The sequence below is a fragment of the Perca flavescens genome, chromosome 6 (assembly GCF_004354835.1).
Source record: "Perca flavescens isolate YP-PL-M2 chromosome 6, PFLA_1.0, whole genome shotgun sequence".
NCBI classification, from domain to species: Eukaryota; Metazoa; Chordata; class Actinopteri; order Perciformes; family Percidae; genus Perca; species Perca flavescens.
The window spans coordinates 2,966,741-2,981,740 of record NC_041336.1 but is presented as its reverse complement, the minus strand read 5'-3'; the positions used below and the strand labels follow the sequence as shown (position 1 = coordinate 2,981,740).

Sequence of the window (15,000 nt, the reverse complement as noted above, 5' to 3'; positions counted from 1 at the left end):
CAGCCATAAGCCCCGCCCACCGGCTCTATACTCGATGTGATTGGTCCGACTAGAGTTTGGTTTTTCCAGCTCGCAAGCCAACGGAGAGTTGGTAGACTGACCCTGGCTGCAGATTACATTAGCTGCCACTAGGGTGGTCTAGATTTCTAGTCTATGTAATCTCACCAGTGTCTCCTGATAATGTCTGATGTGTTCTGCAGGAGGAGGTCTGCTTCTGATCGTTCGTCTGGTGGTCGGGGTCCTGCTGGTTCTCTTCGCTGTTGTTCTGGTCGCTTGCGTCATCAAAAGGTAGTTTACAGTTTTGTTCAATTGTTTACACGCAATTTTGAAAACCGGGTTCTTTTTTTCAAAATATAATCACAATTATCCAAACACCACCCTCAATTTGCATAATTCCTAGATTGTTTGCAAAATGACACACTTCAGTCAAAACATATACACATTATACACATTAGTTTTTATTTAACCAACACAGTCCTCAATGATCAGACACTATTGCAGCCAGTTTCACACTGCTGTGATAAATAAATGAACCAATTTTAGGAAATAGCATGTGTGAGATTTTTGGCCAGACATTGTTATGTAAGGGAAAATTTAGATGACAAAAAAATAGTGACAAACCCACAACATTCTTCATGATCAGTTTGAGATATAGGGAGAATGTACACAAATAGGCCTACTATAAACTTACCAAGCACTGCACAACACTGGTGTTGCAGCCTGAATATGTAAGTATTTATTTCAATACTTAGAGTATTTCTTACCATAATCAGTTACAGTAATCAACCAACAATTAAATCAATGAAACAAATACAATCTGTAGATAAATAAAAATTACTGCATGAAGTATATACACTTTGACTCTGAAGAAGAACTACTGTAAAAGCAACAAGAATACTGTAACTATTCATCATCTCTCCGTCTGGCACACCTGAGTGCTGCGTTTTCAAATTAGCACATGTGTGCTCCCACACCTGGTGGATGTGTTTTATCCAGTTCATTCATTGGTGTGGTCATTGGCAGTCTGGGGCTTTGTAATGACAAGGAAGTGACCTCACAATCCTTATCTGTGTCTAAGGTGTGGAAATGTGTGTAGAGGTTTACAAATCACTGTGTCTAATGTTTTGCATAAAGGGTGAAGCAGACATTGAGTGTAATGTTGTGCAAATCTGTGGAGGTGTTTTGCTCATTGGAGTAGAATTTTGCAAATTGTATGGAAATTTTTATTATAGTATGTAAACTATCGTAAAAAACTGTAATAAATCTGTCTCTTTGTCTTTGTTATACAGCTCAGATTATATTAATCATTCCATATTTATTACCCTTTGCACTCAAACGTTGTCCATCTGTAACCCAATGTTATTGTTTTGAAATATAAAGTATGGCTGTAAAAAATTAATGCAATAATAACAAGTTAACTCAAATTCCCTTTACAGCACTAAAGCTTTTGACGTGTGATTAACAACCGCTATTTACATGTGGAGATATGCTGGCTCTATACACGCTAAAAGTCCTGATTATTTACATGGAGTCTGGTGGAGATATGCTGGCTCTATACATGCTAAAAATCCTGATTATTTACATGGAGTCTGGTGGAGATATGCTGGCTCTATACATGCTAAAAGTCCTGATTATTTACATGGAGTCTGGTGGAGATATGCTGGCTCTATACATGCTAAAAGTCCTGATTATTTACATGGAGTCTGGTGGAGATATGCTGGCTCTATACATGCTAAAAATCCTGATTATTTACATGGAGTCTGGTGGAGATATGCTGGCTCTATACATGCTAAAAGTCCTGATTATTTACATGGAGTCTGGTGGAGATATGCTGGCTCTATACACGCTAAAAGTCCTGATTATTTACATGGAGTCTGGTGGAGATATGCTGGCTCTATACACACTAAAAGTCCTGATTATTTACATGGAGTCTGGTGGAGATATGCTGGCTCTATACACGCTAAAAGTCCTGATTATTTACATGGAGTCTGGTGGAGATATGCTGGCTCTATACACACTAAAAGTCCTGATTATTTACATGGAGTCTGGTGGAGATATGCTGGCTCTATACACACTAAAAAGTCCTGATTATTTACATGGAGTCTGGTGGAGATATGCTGGCTCTATACACGCTAAAAGTCCTGATTATTTACATGGAGTCTGGTGGAGTTTGGTGATGGTGATTTCGGGGCTGTTTCATGTTAAACTAAAAGGATCTTACTCTTTAACTAAAAGGTCTATCTCTGTAGGGATCCATCCCATAATGTTGTCAGACACTTAGAATAATAATCTGAGTCTGTCAGCAGCAACAACAGAACTTTTAGTGGACTCTAACTGATGCTGAACATTAGTCCTGTAGGGTTTCTTGTTTAATTCGGAACCAGTTCCAGAGATTGTTGTTCACATCAGACACACAAACATGGAGACAGAGAGTCCAGGTTGAAAAAGTGAAAAAGTTACCCTTTAAAAAAATACTAAACTTAAGCATTCACATGTCACTGAAGTAGTGGAGGATGCAGAGTTTTGATGCTGAATCATATGAAGGTTTTTCTTCCTCTCTCTGATGACTGTATACTGACTCTTTACTACATTTCAGCCGTCGGTCTATTCATGTATTTTGTGTTATTACCATATCACATCCATCGACTTACTTACACCTCACTTTGCGCCTGCTTTGTAACCCTACTTAATCTGTATGTTATGTAGTCTATTGTATTCTGTATTCTTGTACTGTATTGAATGTGAAACTATTTGTTGTCTTGCACGCTTATGCTTTTTTTTCTTGGCCAGGTCGCCGTTGCAAATGAGAACCTGTTCTCAACGGTCTACCTGGTTAAATAAAGCTTAAATAAAGATAAAATAAATAAACTCTTCTTCTGTTTGATATTTATTCATTTTCAGAACGGAGGAGAAGGTGGAGGACTCCATCATCTACAAACGCTGTAGACAGCACCATCAGAAGACAAACCACACCATGATTAGGCAGATCAACTTTTTTCATTCATGTTTTCATTTAAATGAAAAATGAAAGAAAAGGTTTTTAAATTTAAAATTTGTGTGTGTGTGTGCATGTGTGTCTGTGTGCATGTGTCTGTATGTGTGTCTGTGTGTGTGTGTGTGTGTGTGTGTGTGTGCATGTGTCTGTATGTGTGTCTGTGTGTCTGTGTGTCTGTGTGTGTGTGTGTGTGTGTGTGTGTCTGTGTGTGTGTGTGTGTGTGTCTTGATGAAAAGTTATGATTCAGCTATAATATTATGTTAATTTCTCCTTTAAAAATAAAACTATTTGAACAAGTGAAACCCACCAGCTCTTTTATTTACATTTAGAATGAAATTATTAAAAATTTATTTAATGCACTTATTATATGCACAATTGCTCTGTATTGTTGTCTATGGTGTGTGTTTATATTATATTATGACAAAGCCAAAAACACATTTCCATTTTATGCAAATCTAATGGACAATAAAGTTGATGTCCCCACAGTGTTGCATGATGGGACAATCCTGTTGGAACTGGGATGTTGATGTTGATTATTACTGAAGCGTAATGGTGCACGCACACACAAACGCACACTGTGTTCATGTGTGACATCATCCCTGCACATTCACAGATAGAAAACATGACAGACAGACAGACAGACTAATGGTAGTAGTGGTGCGTTTAAATTACGTTCTTAAATATAAATGTCCATTAAAAAAATATCAAACAGGGTTCAGAAAAAGTAAATCAACTAGTGATGCTTTAGTAAAGCTCAGCAATGAAACATAGAAGACAGAAGTTATGAAAGAGGTCATGGTAGCAGTGTTTTTAGATATTGAAAAAGCTTATGATACTACTGTATGTGGAGAGAGGGTCTGTTAATTAAATTAGATGAAATGGGAATCAGTGGGAGAATTTATAATTATATACTAGACTTTCTGTCACAATGTACAATTAGGGTCAAAGTTGGTAATGGAATAAGTAAAGAGTTTATGGTTGAAAGTGGAATTCCCCAAGGAAGTGTTATTAGTCCCATATTATTCAATATTATGGTAAATGACATATTTGAGAAATTAGGGGAAAGGAATGAAGTGTTGTTGTATGCAGATGATGCTGTCATATGGAAAAAGGGAACGCAACATATCATACATAACCACAGCTGTTCAAAGAGATTTACAAGTAATAGAACAATGGGGTATAGATTGGGGATTTAAGTTTTCCAGACCTAAAAAAAAGGTTATGTTCTTTACCAGAAAGAAGATCCCAGGAAGTTATAACGTTATGTTGTACAATCAATCGATTGAAAGAGAGAATACATTTAAATATTTGGGGATGTGGTTGGATGAAAGACATACATGGAAACATCATATATAGAGCATATTGAAACAAAATGTAAAAAGGTTCTAAATCTAATGAGGATGATCACTGGACAGTGTTGGGGAGCAGATAAGCAGTCTTTGATGTACATACAGTTGAAACCAGATATTTACATACACTTAAAAAAAAAAAAAAACCCACAAAAACATTTATTTCTTTACTGTCATACATTAAATCAGAGTAAACTTTTTCTGTTTTAGATCAATACATATTAACATATTTTTTGCATTTGTTAAATGTCAGAATCGAGCGAGGGAGAATTTTTATGTTTTTTTTATCACTTTAATCAAAGTCAGAAGTATACACACACTTCCTTAGTATTTGGTAGAATTTCCCCTGAAACTGTTTGACTTGGTCCAAACGTTTTGGGTATCCTTCCACAAGCTTTCTACAATAGTTTGCTGGAACTTTGGCCCACTCCTCTTGACAGAACTATGGATGCATGTAAAGACACACCTCAAACACAGAGCCTCTTTCTTTGACATCATGGGAAAATCAAGAGAAATCAACCAAGACATCAGGAAAAGAATTGTGGACCTCCACAAGTGTGGCTCATCCTTAGGTGCAACTTCCAGATGCCTGAAGGTCCCACGTTCATCTGTTGAGACAATAATACGCAAGTATAAAAACATGGGAATGTACAACCATCATACAGCTCAGGAAGGAGACGGATTCTGAGTCCCAGAGAGGAAAGTTTTTGGTGCGAAATGTGCGAATCAATCCCAGGACAACAGCAAAAGACCTTGTGAAGATGCTAGCTGAAACTGGTAAGACAGTGTCATTATCCACAGTAAACGAGTCCTGTACCACTATGAGCTAAAATGTTACTCTGGGAGAAGAAAGCCATTACTTCAAAACTACCATAAAAAAGCCAGACTGCAGTTTGCAGCTGCACATGGGGACAAAAATCTTAATTTCTGGAGACATGTCCTGTGGTCTGACGAAACAAAAATTGAACTGTTTGGCCATGATGATTTGGATATATATTCCAGAATTTAACAAAAGAGATGGATATAGGTTAAATAATGTTCTATCTGTATACTGTATTGAGATGACCTGGATAATTACAGCTCTTATAGGTGGGTTGAAGAGGTTAAACCATTGAGAGCTGTAATCTGTACAGATTCCATGGCAGCTATTGATAGCGTAGATACAGGTCACTCATCAAGGGAAGATTTGATTATTGAAATAAAATATTTACTATTACATCTCAGGAACCTTGGAATCATTATTCAGTTGTGTTGGGTTCCAGCTCATATAGGCATTAAAGGAAACAAAGAGGCTGATAAAAATGTGAAAAAGATGCTGAAAAACAAATATATTGTTACGATTCAGGGGATTAAAGGACCCGAATGTAGGGAGAGGCAGGCAGGCAGGAGAAGGGTTGAGCTCGAGGATTTATTAATCAAAACACAAAAATGAACCAAGGGAGTCCAGGGGCCTGTTTCACAAAACCAGGATAAGGGATTAAGCCGGGATTTCCCAGTTATCCTAGCTCAATTTAGCCTTGACTCGGTTTCACAAAAGTGGAGGCACATAAATTACCATGGAGATTTATTCTGTACAGCTAGCCTGCTCCTGACCAGGCTAACAGCCAGGCTAACAGCTAGCCTGCTCCTGACCAGGCTAACAGCCAGGCTAACAGCTAGCCTGCTCCTGACCAGGCTAACAGCCAGGCTAACAGCTAGCCTGTCCCTGACCAGGCTAACAGCCAGGCTAACAGCTAGCCTGTCCCTGACCAGGCTAACAGCCAGGCTAATTGAATTGAATTGAAATTGAATTGAATTGAATTGAAAAAACTTTATTAATCCCGATAGGGAAACTGGTTTGCCACCAACCATACAGCAATCGAACACAATGTACAACTAAAAAACAAATAAACAAACAAATAATTCTGGACTAGTAGACCAATAGACCGTGATAAGGAGACAATAAATAAATAAATAAATTATAAAAGACAAAAATAATATCCAACGGTTAACAGTGTAGGTTATAAAATCTAACCGCAGCGGGAACAAAAGACCTTCTCATGCGCTCACTAGAGCACCGAGGCATTACCAATCGCTCACTGAAAGAGCTTCGGAGTCCTTTGAACAGAGGGTGTAATGGATGCCCTTCAAAAAGCAGGACAATTTTTAGTTTTGAACTAATCCTCTTCTCTACAATAACCTCCAGTACATCCTGGTTAAGACCAATAACTGAACCAGCTCTCTTGATTAACTTGTTTATCCTATTTTTGTCCTCAACAGATATACTGCCTCCCCAGCACAGTACAGCATAAAAAAAGTACGCTAGCCAAAATCCCTTGATAAAAACATTTAAGAGCTTTGTGCTGATGTTGAATGATCTAAGTTTTCTCAAAAAGAACAATCTCGACTGAGCCTTCTTCATTAGGACATTCGTATTCTCCTTCCAGTTTAATTTTTCGTCCAGGTATATACCTAAGAATTTATATGACTGCACAATTTCAATCAACTGCCCATTAATTGTAACTGGAAGGACCTTCTCTTTTTTCTTCCTAAAATCAATAAGAAGTTCTTTGGTCTTTCCTACGTTCAGTTTCATAAAGTTAGACTCACACCAGGTGTAAAAAGACTGCACCTCTCTTCTGTAGGCAAGATCATCACCCTGATTAAGTAAACCCACTAAAGCAGTGTCATCCGAGAATTTTTGTACCCAACAAGATGGCTGACTATGCCTGTAGTCAGCAGTATAAAGAGAAAATAAAAAGGGAGATAAAACTGTGCCCTGAGGTGCTCCAGTATTAGTTAGAATGGTATCAGAATGTTTGTTACCAATCCTAACAAACTGTGGTCGTGCTAAAAGGTCATCTAAAATCCAGGCAATAGTGGTATTATGCAATTTAAAATCAATTAATTTACTAGCTAAAATATGAGGCTGTATAGTATTAAAAGCACTCGAAAAGTCAAAAAACATTATCCTAACGGAACTGGCAGTAGTTTCAAGATGACTGTAAATATTGTGAACCATATATAATAGTGCATCATCTACCCCCACACCTTTCCTATATGCGAACTGCAAAGGATCCTGAAAGGCAGACACCTGTCTAGTCAGATGCTCTAGTACAATAACAGCTAGCCTGCTCCTGACCAGGCTAACAGCCAGGCTAACAGCTAGCCTGTCCCTGACCAGGCTAACAGCCAGGATTTATTTAATCCTGGAGCCTTTTCTGATCACCCAGCAGTGGTTTCACTTTATTGTTATCAGCCTGGATTAAAATACAACAGGTACATATTGCTGTTTATTTAAGTACTGTTATTAGTTAAAGTTGTGACCATTATTTTTTTATAATTATTCATGTGACAGTCATTGTTACGGTTATATTGCTGTATGAAGACTGCTGTTCATATTGTTGTTAGAAGTTTGATGGATATATTATGGCAGTTGTTGAGATAATTAGAAATGGCTGATAACATTTCAAATGTGTTTTAAATGAAGTCTGTTACTAAGGGGAAAGCATACAATTCTTTACATTTCTATAGTTGACCAATGCACCTTGAATTATTTTAGTTGAGAATTTTTTTATTATTATTCTTTAACAATAAGGATCATGTTTATTCCTCTTCCATGTGCATTTTATTTGGAATTCTTAGCACACAATTTGTGATGTCCAGTAAACTGGGACTATAATTTGGGAGGATTGAACAATTTTAAGAACATATCCTTATTGTACAATCCTCCCAAATTATAGTCTTAGTTCACTGGACCAATAACTATCTAGTGATGTAGGCTACTGTACATTCATGTAACAACAGGGAGAGGACACCTTAATGGTTTTTGACCTTATATTTTGCTGGGGGGAAATAACTGATGAATATACTCTGTTCCATTCATGTTTACAGTGTGCATGGAATTTATCACTTTATTATCTTTATAGTTTCTAGATTTTAGTCCAATTTATTCAGTGTCTTTATTTTTTATGTCCATACAGTATATTAGGGAGCAAGGCATATAATATGTAGAGAAAGAAACTCGTCCTCTATAAAAAAAATAAAACACGCGAGAAAAAGCATGGCAGATAATAGCGGACTGACTGAATGATAGTCTAAAAATATACATTTATGAACTACTGCTCTTAAATGAAACCATTCAATGTTTCACTTGTCATTTGCAAAAACGAACAGTTGTACACTTTGCATTAAAAGCGAGCAGTGGAAGTTAATATGACTTAGGAAATTTATATTGTAGCCCGTGAGAAACAGAGAGAGGAACAGAGTGAAAGAGATATTTACACTTCATATTCTAGCGTTATAGAAAATTGATCTTCATGGTAAATTTCCTGAGTAACATTATCTTCTGCTTACTTTTAAGGCAAAGAGTACAATTATTAATTTGTGCAAATGATTAGTAGCCTAATCCTTGAATGGTATGATTATGACAGCTTCGATTCAGAGCAGTGGTCAGTTAATGTATATGTAGAAAAAAACACAAGTTTCCTGGGTGAAAGTCTTGTGTTTTCTCCTTAACTTCTTCAGGACATGAACACCTGTTTCCTGGGTGAAAGTCTTGTGTTTTCTCCTTAACTTCTTCCAGGACATGAACACCTGTTTCCTGGGTGAAAGTCTTGTGTTTTCTCCTTAACTTCTGCAGGACATGAACACCTGTTTCCTGGGTGAAAGTCTTGTGTTTTCTCCTTAACTTCTTCAGGACATGAACACCTGTTTCCTGGGTGAAAGTCTTGTGTTTTCTCCTTAACTTCTTCCAGGACATGAACACCTGTTTCCTGGGTGAAAGTCTTGTGTTTTCTCCTTAACTTCTTCCAGGACATGAACACCTGTTTCTTGGGTGAAAGTGCTTTACTTTTCACAGCTATAATTACGAAAACATGTTGTCGGATTCAGAGGTTGTAACGTACGTATATCTGTTCTTAAAGTGCCCATATTATGAAAAAATCACTTTTTCTGGTGATTTGGGGTGTTCTTTTGTGTCTCTGGTGCTTCCACACACATACACACTTTGAAATAAATCCATCCATGGTGTTCTGAGTGAGATACCGTTTCTGAATGTATCCTGCCTTCAGTCTCCTGGTGAGCTGTTCAAAATCGGCTGAGCTGGCTAACCACAACCGTTAGCTCGTAGCGTTAGCGTTAGCATGCTAACGCTAGCATGCTACGTTGTTCTCAATAGCAAAGCACTGCTACAACACACACAAGTTCACCATAATCTACAAAAGAACTACTTCCATGTGCTCCCTGGTTTAGAAGAAGTCTCCCAGCTGATCCTGCCTTGTAACTGACTGAAGGTGGAGAAACAGGCTTTTTTTACTGTCTCTAGAGTAAGCTAGCTGACATGATCTACATCTGAGCTACTGAGCATGTGCGAGTGCAATCAAAGATAGTACAGAAGAAGAAGATGAAAAGTTTCTGTAGATAAAAACAGAAACCAGGTGAAAAAAAAGGATCTGCAGCAGTGAGAGAGAGCTGTGCAGTACAACTAAAATATGGTGTTTTTTTGAAATTAAACCACGTAAACCTATTCTGGTACAACCTTAAAATACAGTTATGACCCTGAAAATGAGCATAAAATGGGCGCTTTAATGTAATGGGCCTAAAACAACTTTTATAAATAAATTTTAACTAGTGTTTCTGACCTTTTCTTTCTTCTGGTGACTTGTATTTTTGGGGATTTTAGGCCTGTATTTCCACAGGTGAAAACATGAAAGGGGAGAAAGAGAAGAGTGAATCACATGCACCAAAGGGCCGAAGGTAGGAGTCGAACCTCTGGCCGCTGCATGCATCGAGAAGTAAACCTCTGTATATGTGTATCTATCTACCATATATCTACCAACTGAACTAACCGGGCCACTGGTGACTGGTCTTAACATCACAGAATGATCATGTTAGCCTGGAGTCCAAACTGAGCTCCTTAATGTTGTCACACATGAAGACGATGAAGCAGCTCTGTGACAGTCAGTCCTCCACATCCTGTGCTCCACGTGTTGTTCCAGCTCTCGTCTTCTTTTACGAGCTGCTGCTTTTGTTTTTACAGGCGTGTACTGTCGGCCGTGTTTCCTCAGTTTGGGAAACACGTGTGTCGCTCTCTTGCTGACCTCTGACCTTCCAGGAAGACGGCGAGGAGGAGGCGGTGAGTGTCTCTAACCTCCACTGTCATGCCTCATAGCTGACCAACAGATTCAGACTCAGGGAGTCACATTAAAGTGCCCGTATTATGAAAAAACATCACTTTTTCTGGTGATTTGGGGTGTTATTTTGGTTCTCTGGTGCTTCCACACATACACACTTTGAAAAACTGTTTCCTTTTCTTTTCAAAGCGGGACCTGAACTTGGTCTCCTGGGTCAAAGTCCTGTGTTACTTTTGTTTTGTCAGACAGAAACAAACACACTCACACACACAGACACAGACACACACAAACACAGACACACACACACAGACATACACACACACACACACACACACAGACACACACACACACACACAGACACACACACACACACACTCACACACACAGACACACTCACACACACAGACACACACAGGAGTGTACTAACGTGGGGTGATGTAGGTCTTGGGGGTTCTCTAAACGTTGTGATGAGTTATCTAAACGTTGTGATGAGTTCTCTAAACGTTGTGCTGAGTTCTCTAAACGCGTGGTGAGTTCTCTAAACGTTGTGATGAGTTCTCTAAACATTGTGATGAGTTCTCTAAACGTGATGAGTTCTCTAAACGTTGTGATGAGTTCTCTAAACGTGATGAGTTCTCTAAACATTGTGACGAGTTCTCTAAATGTTGTGATGAGTTCTCTAAACGTTGTGATGAGTTATCTAAACGTTGTGATGAGTTCTCTAAACGTTGTGCTGAGTTCTCTAAACGGCATGGTGAGTTCTCTAAACGTTGTGGTGAGTTATCTAAACGTTGTGATGAGTTCTCTAAATGTGATGAGTTCTTTAAACATTGTGATGAGTTCTCTAAACGTTGTGATGAGTTCTTTTAAACATTGTGATGAGTTCTCTAAACGTTGTGATGAGTTCTCTAAACGTTGTGGTGAGTTATCTAAACGTGATGAGTTCTCTAAACGTTGTGATGAGTTCTTTAAACATTGTGATGAGTTCTCTAAACGTTGTGATGAGTTCTTTAAACATTGTGATGAGTTCTCTAAACGTTGTGGTGAGTTATCTAAACATTGTGATGAGTTCTCTAAACGTTGTGATGAGTTCTCTAAACGTTGTGGTGAGTTATCTAAACGTTGTAGAGTTCTCTAAATGTTGTGATGAGTTTTCTGCCACTGCCCATCCACCAACCAAGTTCAGTGGATTTAATCAAAACAACGACATCATCATCCAGCTGTCAGATACACATACAGGAGTTATCTAAACGTTGTGATGAGTTCTCTAAAACGTTGTGATGAGTTCTTTAAACATTGTGATGAGTTCTCTAAACGTTGTGATGAGTTCTTTAAACATTGTGATGAGTTCTCTAAACGTTTTGATGAGTTCTCTAAACGTTGTGGTGAGTTATCTAAACGTGATGAGTTCTCTAAACGTTGTGATGAGTTCTTTAAACATTGTGATGAGTTCTCTAAACGTTGTGATGAGTTCTTTAAACATTGTGATGAGTTCTCTAAACGTTGTGATGAGTTCTCTAACGTGATGAGTTCTCTAAACATTGTGACGAGTTCTCTAAATGTTGTGATGAGTTCTCTAAACGTTGTGATGAGTTATCTAAACGTTGTGATGAGTTCTCTAAACGTTGTGCTGAGTTCTCTAAACGGCATGGTGAGTTCTCTAAACGTTGTGGTGAGTTATCTAAACGTTGTGATGAGTTCTAAATGTGATGAGTTCTTTAAACATTGTGATGAGTTCTCTAAACGTTGTGATGAGTTCTTTAAACATTGTGATGAGTTCTCTAAACGCCAGATGAGTTCTCTAAACGTTGTGGTGAGTTATCTAAACGTGATGAGTTCTCTAAACGTTGTGATGAGTTCTTTAAACATTGTGATGAGTTCTCTAAACGTTGTGATGAGTTCTTTAAACATTGTGATGAGTTCTCTAAACGTTGTGGTGAGTTATCTAAACATTGTGATGAGTTCTCTAAACGTTGTGATGAGTTCTCTAAACGTTGTGGTGAGTTATCTAGCGTTGTAGAGAGTTCTCTAAATGTTGTGATGAGTTTTCTGCTACCGCCCATCCACCAACCAAGTTCAGTGGATTTAATCAAAACAACGACATCATCATCCAGCTGTCCAGATACACATACAGGAGTTATCTAAACGTTGTGATGAGTTCTCTAAAAGTTGTGATGAGTTCTTTTAAACATTGTGATGAGTTCTCTAAACGTTATGATGAGTTCTTTAAACATTGTGATGAGTTCTCTAAACGTTTTGATGAGTTCTCTAAACGTTGTGGTGAGTTATCTAAGCGATGAGTTCTCTAAACGTTGTGATGAGTTCTTTAAACATTGTGATGAGTTCTCTAAACGTTGTGATGAGTTCTTTAAACATTGTGATGAGTTCTCTAAACGTTGTGGTGAGTTATCTAAACGTTGTGATGAGTTCTCTAAGCGTTGTGATGAGTTATCTAAACGTTGTGATGAGTTCTCTAAATGTTGTGAGGAGTTCTCTAAACGTTGTGATGAGTTCTCTAAACGTTGTGCTGAGTTCTCTAAACGGCGGTGAGTTCTCTAAGCGTTGTGGTGAGTTCTCTAAACATTGTGATGAGTTCTCTAAACGTTGTGATGAGTTCTCTAAACATTGTGATGAGTTCTCTAAACATTGTGATGAGTTCTCTAAATGTTGTGATGAGTTCTCTAAACATTGTGATGGAGTTATCTAAACGTTGTGATGAGTTCTCTAAGCGTTGTGCTGAGTTCTCTAAACGGCATGGTGAGTTCTCTAAACGTTGTGATGAGTTCTCTAAACGTTGTGGTGAGTTATCTAAGCGTTGTGATGGGTTCTCTAACGTGAGTTCTTTAAACATTGTGATGAGTTCTCTAAACGTTGTGATGAGTTCTTTAAACATTGTGATGGGTTCTCTAAACGTTGTGATGAGTTCTCTAAACGTTGTGGTGAGGATTATCTAAGCATTGATGAGTTCTCTAAACGTTGTGATGAGTTCTTTAAACATTGTGATGAGTTCTCTAAACGTTGTGATGAGTTCTTTAAACATTGTGATGAGTTCTCTAAGCGTTGTGATGAGTTCTCTAAACGTTGTGATGAGTTCTTTAAACATTGTGATGAGTTCTCTAAAGTTGTGGTGAGTTATCTAAGCGTTGTAGAGGTTCTCTAAATATTTTGATGAGTTCTCTGCCACTGCCCATCCACCAACCAAGTTCAGTGGATTTAGTCAAAACAGGCATCATCATCCAGTTGTCAGATACACATACAGTAGAGGCCAAAGTTTGGACACACCTTCTCATTCAATGTGTTTCCTTTTTATTTTTCATGACTGTTACATTGTAGATTCTCACTGAAGGCATCAAACTATGAATGAACACATATGGAATTATGAACTTAACAAAAAAGTGTGAAATAACTGAAAACGTCTTATATTATTTTAGATTCCTCAAAGTAGCCACCCTTTGCTTTTTATTAATAAAGGAAATAATTCCACTAATTAACCCTGACAAAGCACCTGTGAAGGTGGAAAACCATTTCAGGTGACTACCTCATGAAGCTCATTGAGAGGACACCAAGGGGTTTGCAGAGTTATCAAAAAAGCAAGGGTGGCTACTTTTGAGGGCTCCAAAATATAAGACATGTTTTCAGTTATCTCACACTTTTGTTAAGTACATAATTCATATGTTCATTCATAGTTTTGATGCCTTCAGTGATCCCTATAAATAGTCATGAAAATAAAGAAAGACATTAAATGAGTGTGTCCAAACTTTTGGCCTGTGGCATACTGTGTACAGTGTGCAGTATAGTAAGATATTTCTCTCTGAGATGTACAAAGTAGCAGAACATGGATATGCTCAGGTAAAGTACCAAAAGTACAGCACTTAAGTAAAAAGTACTTTGTTAATCTTTCTCTTTAAAAGTTCTGTGAAACTGTAATGCACAGACTCTGTGTGTGTGTGTATGTGTGTGTAGGTGTATGTGTGTGTATTTGTGTATTGTGTGTGTGTCTGTGTGTGTGTGTGTGTGTGTGTGTGTGTGTGTGTCTGTGTGTGTGTGTGTGTGTGTGTGTCTGTGTTCTCTGTGTGTGCGTCTGTGTGTGTGTGTGTGTGTGTGTGTGTGTGTGTGTGTCTGTGTGTCTCTGTGTGTGTCTGTCTGTGTGTGTGTGTAGTGTGTGTGTGTGTGTGTGTGTCTGTGTTGTGTGTGTCTGTGTGTGTGTGTGTGTGTGTGTGTGTTTATGTGTGTGTCTGTGTGTGTCTCTGTCTGTGTGTGTCTGTGTGTCTCTGTGTGTGTATCTGTGTGTGTGTGTGTGTGTGTGTGTGTGTGTGTGTGTGTGTGTGTGTGTGTAGATTAATAATAATGTGTGTGTGTGTGTGTGTAATATGTTAGGTGTGTGTGTGTGTGTGTGTGTATGTGTGTGTGTGTGTATGTAGTGTGTGTGTGTGTGTGTGTATGATAATATGTCATTTGTGTGTGTCTGTGTGTGTGTGTGTGTGTGTGTGTGTTTGTGTGTGTGTGCTGTGTGTGTCTGTCTGTGTCTGTGTGTCTGTGTGTA

General features: G+C 38.2%; 1 protein-coding gene across 1 annotated transcript in view; it reads left to right on the top strand.

Moving 5' to 3' along the window:
* The window catches only part of LOC114556766 (sialoadhesin-like), a 15,915-nt gene extending 5,420 nt beyond the window's left edge, over window positions 1–10,495 (top strand). The window contains exons 4-6 of the mRNA XM_028579804.1: window positions 201–288; window positions 997–1,078; window positions 10,439–10,495. Of these exons, the coding sequence (XP_028435605.1) occupies window positions 201–288; window positions 997–1,078; window positions 10,439–10,495 (227 nt within the window). The remainder of the gene's footprint in view (window positions 1–200; window positions 289–996; window positions 1,079–10,438) is intronic.
* The last annotated feature ends 4,505 nt before the right edge of the window (window positions 10,496–15,000 follow it).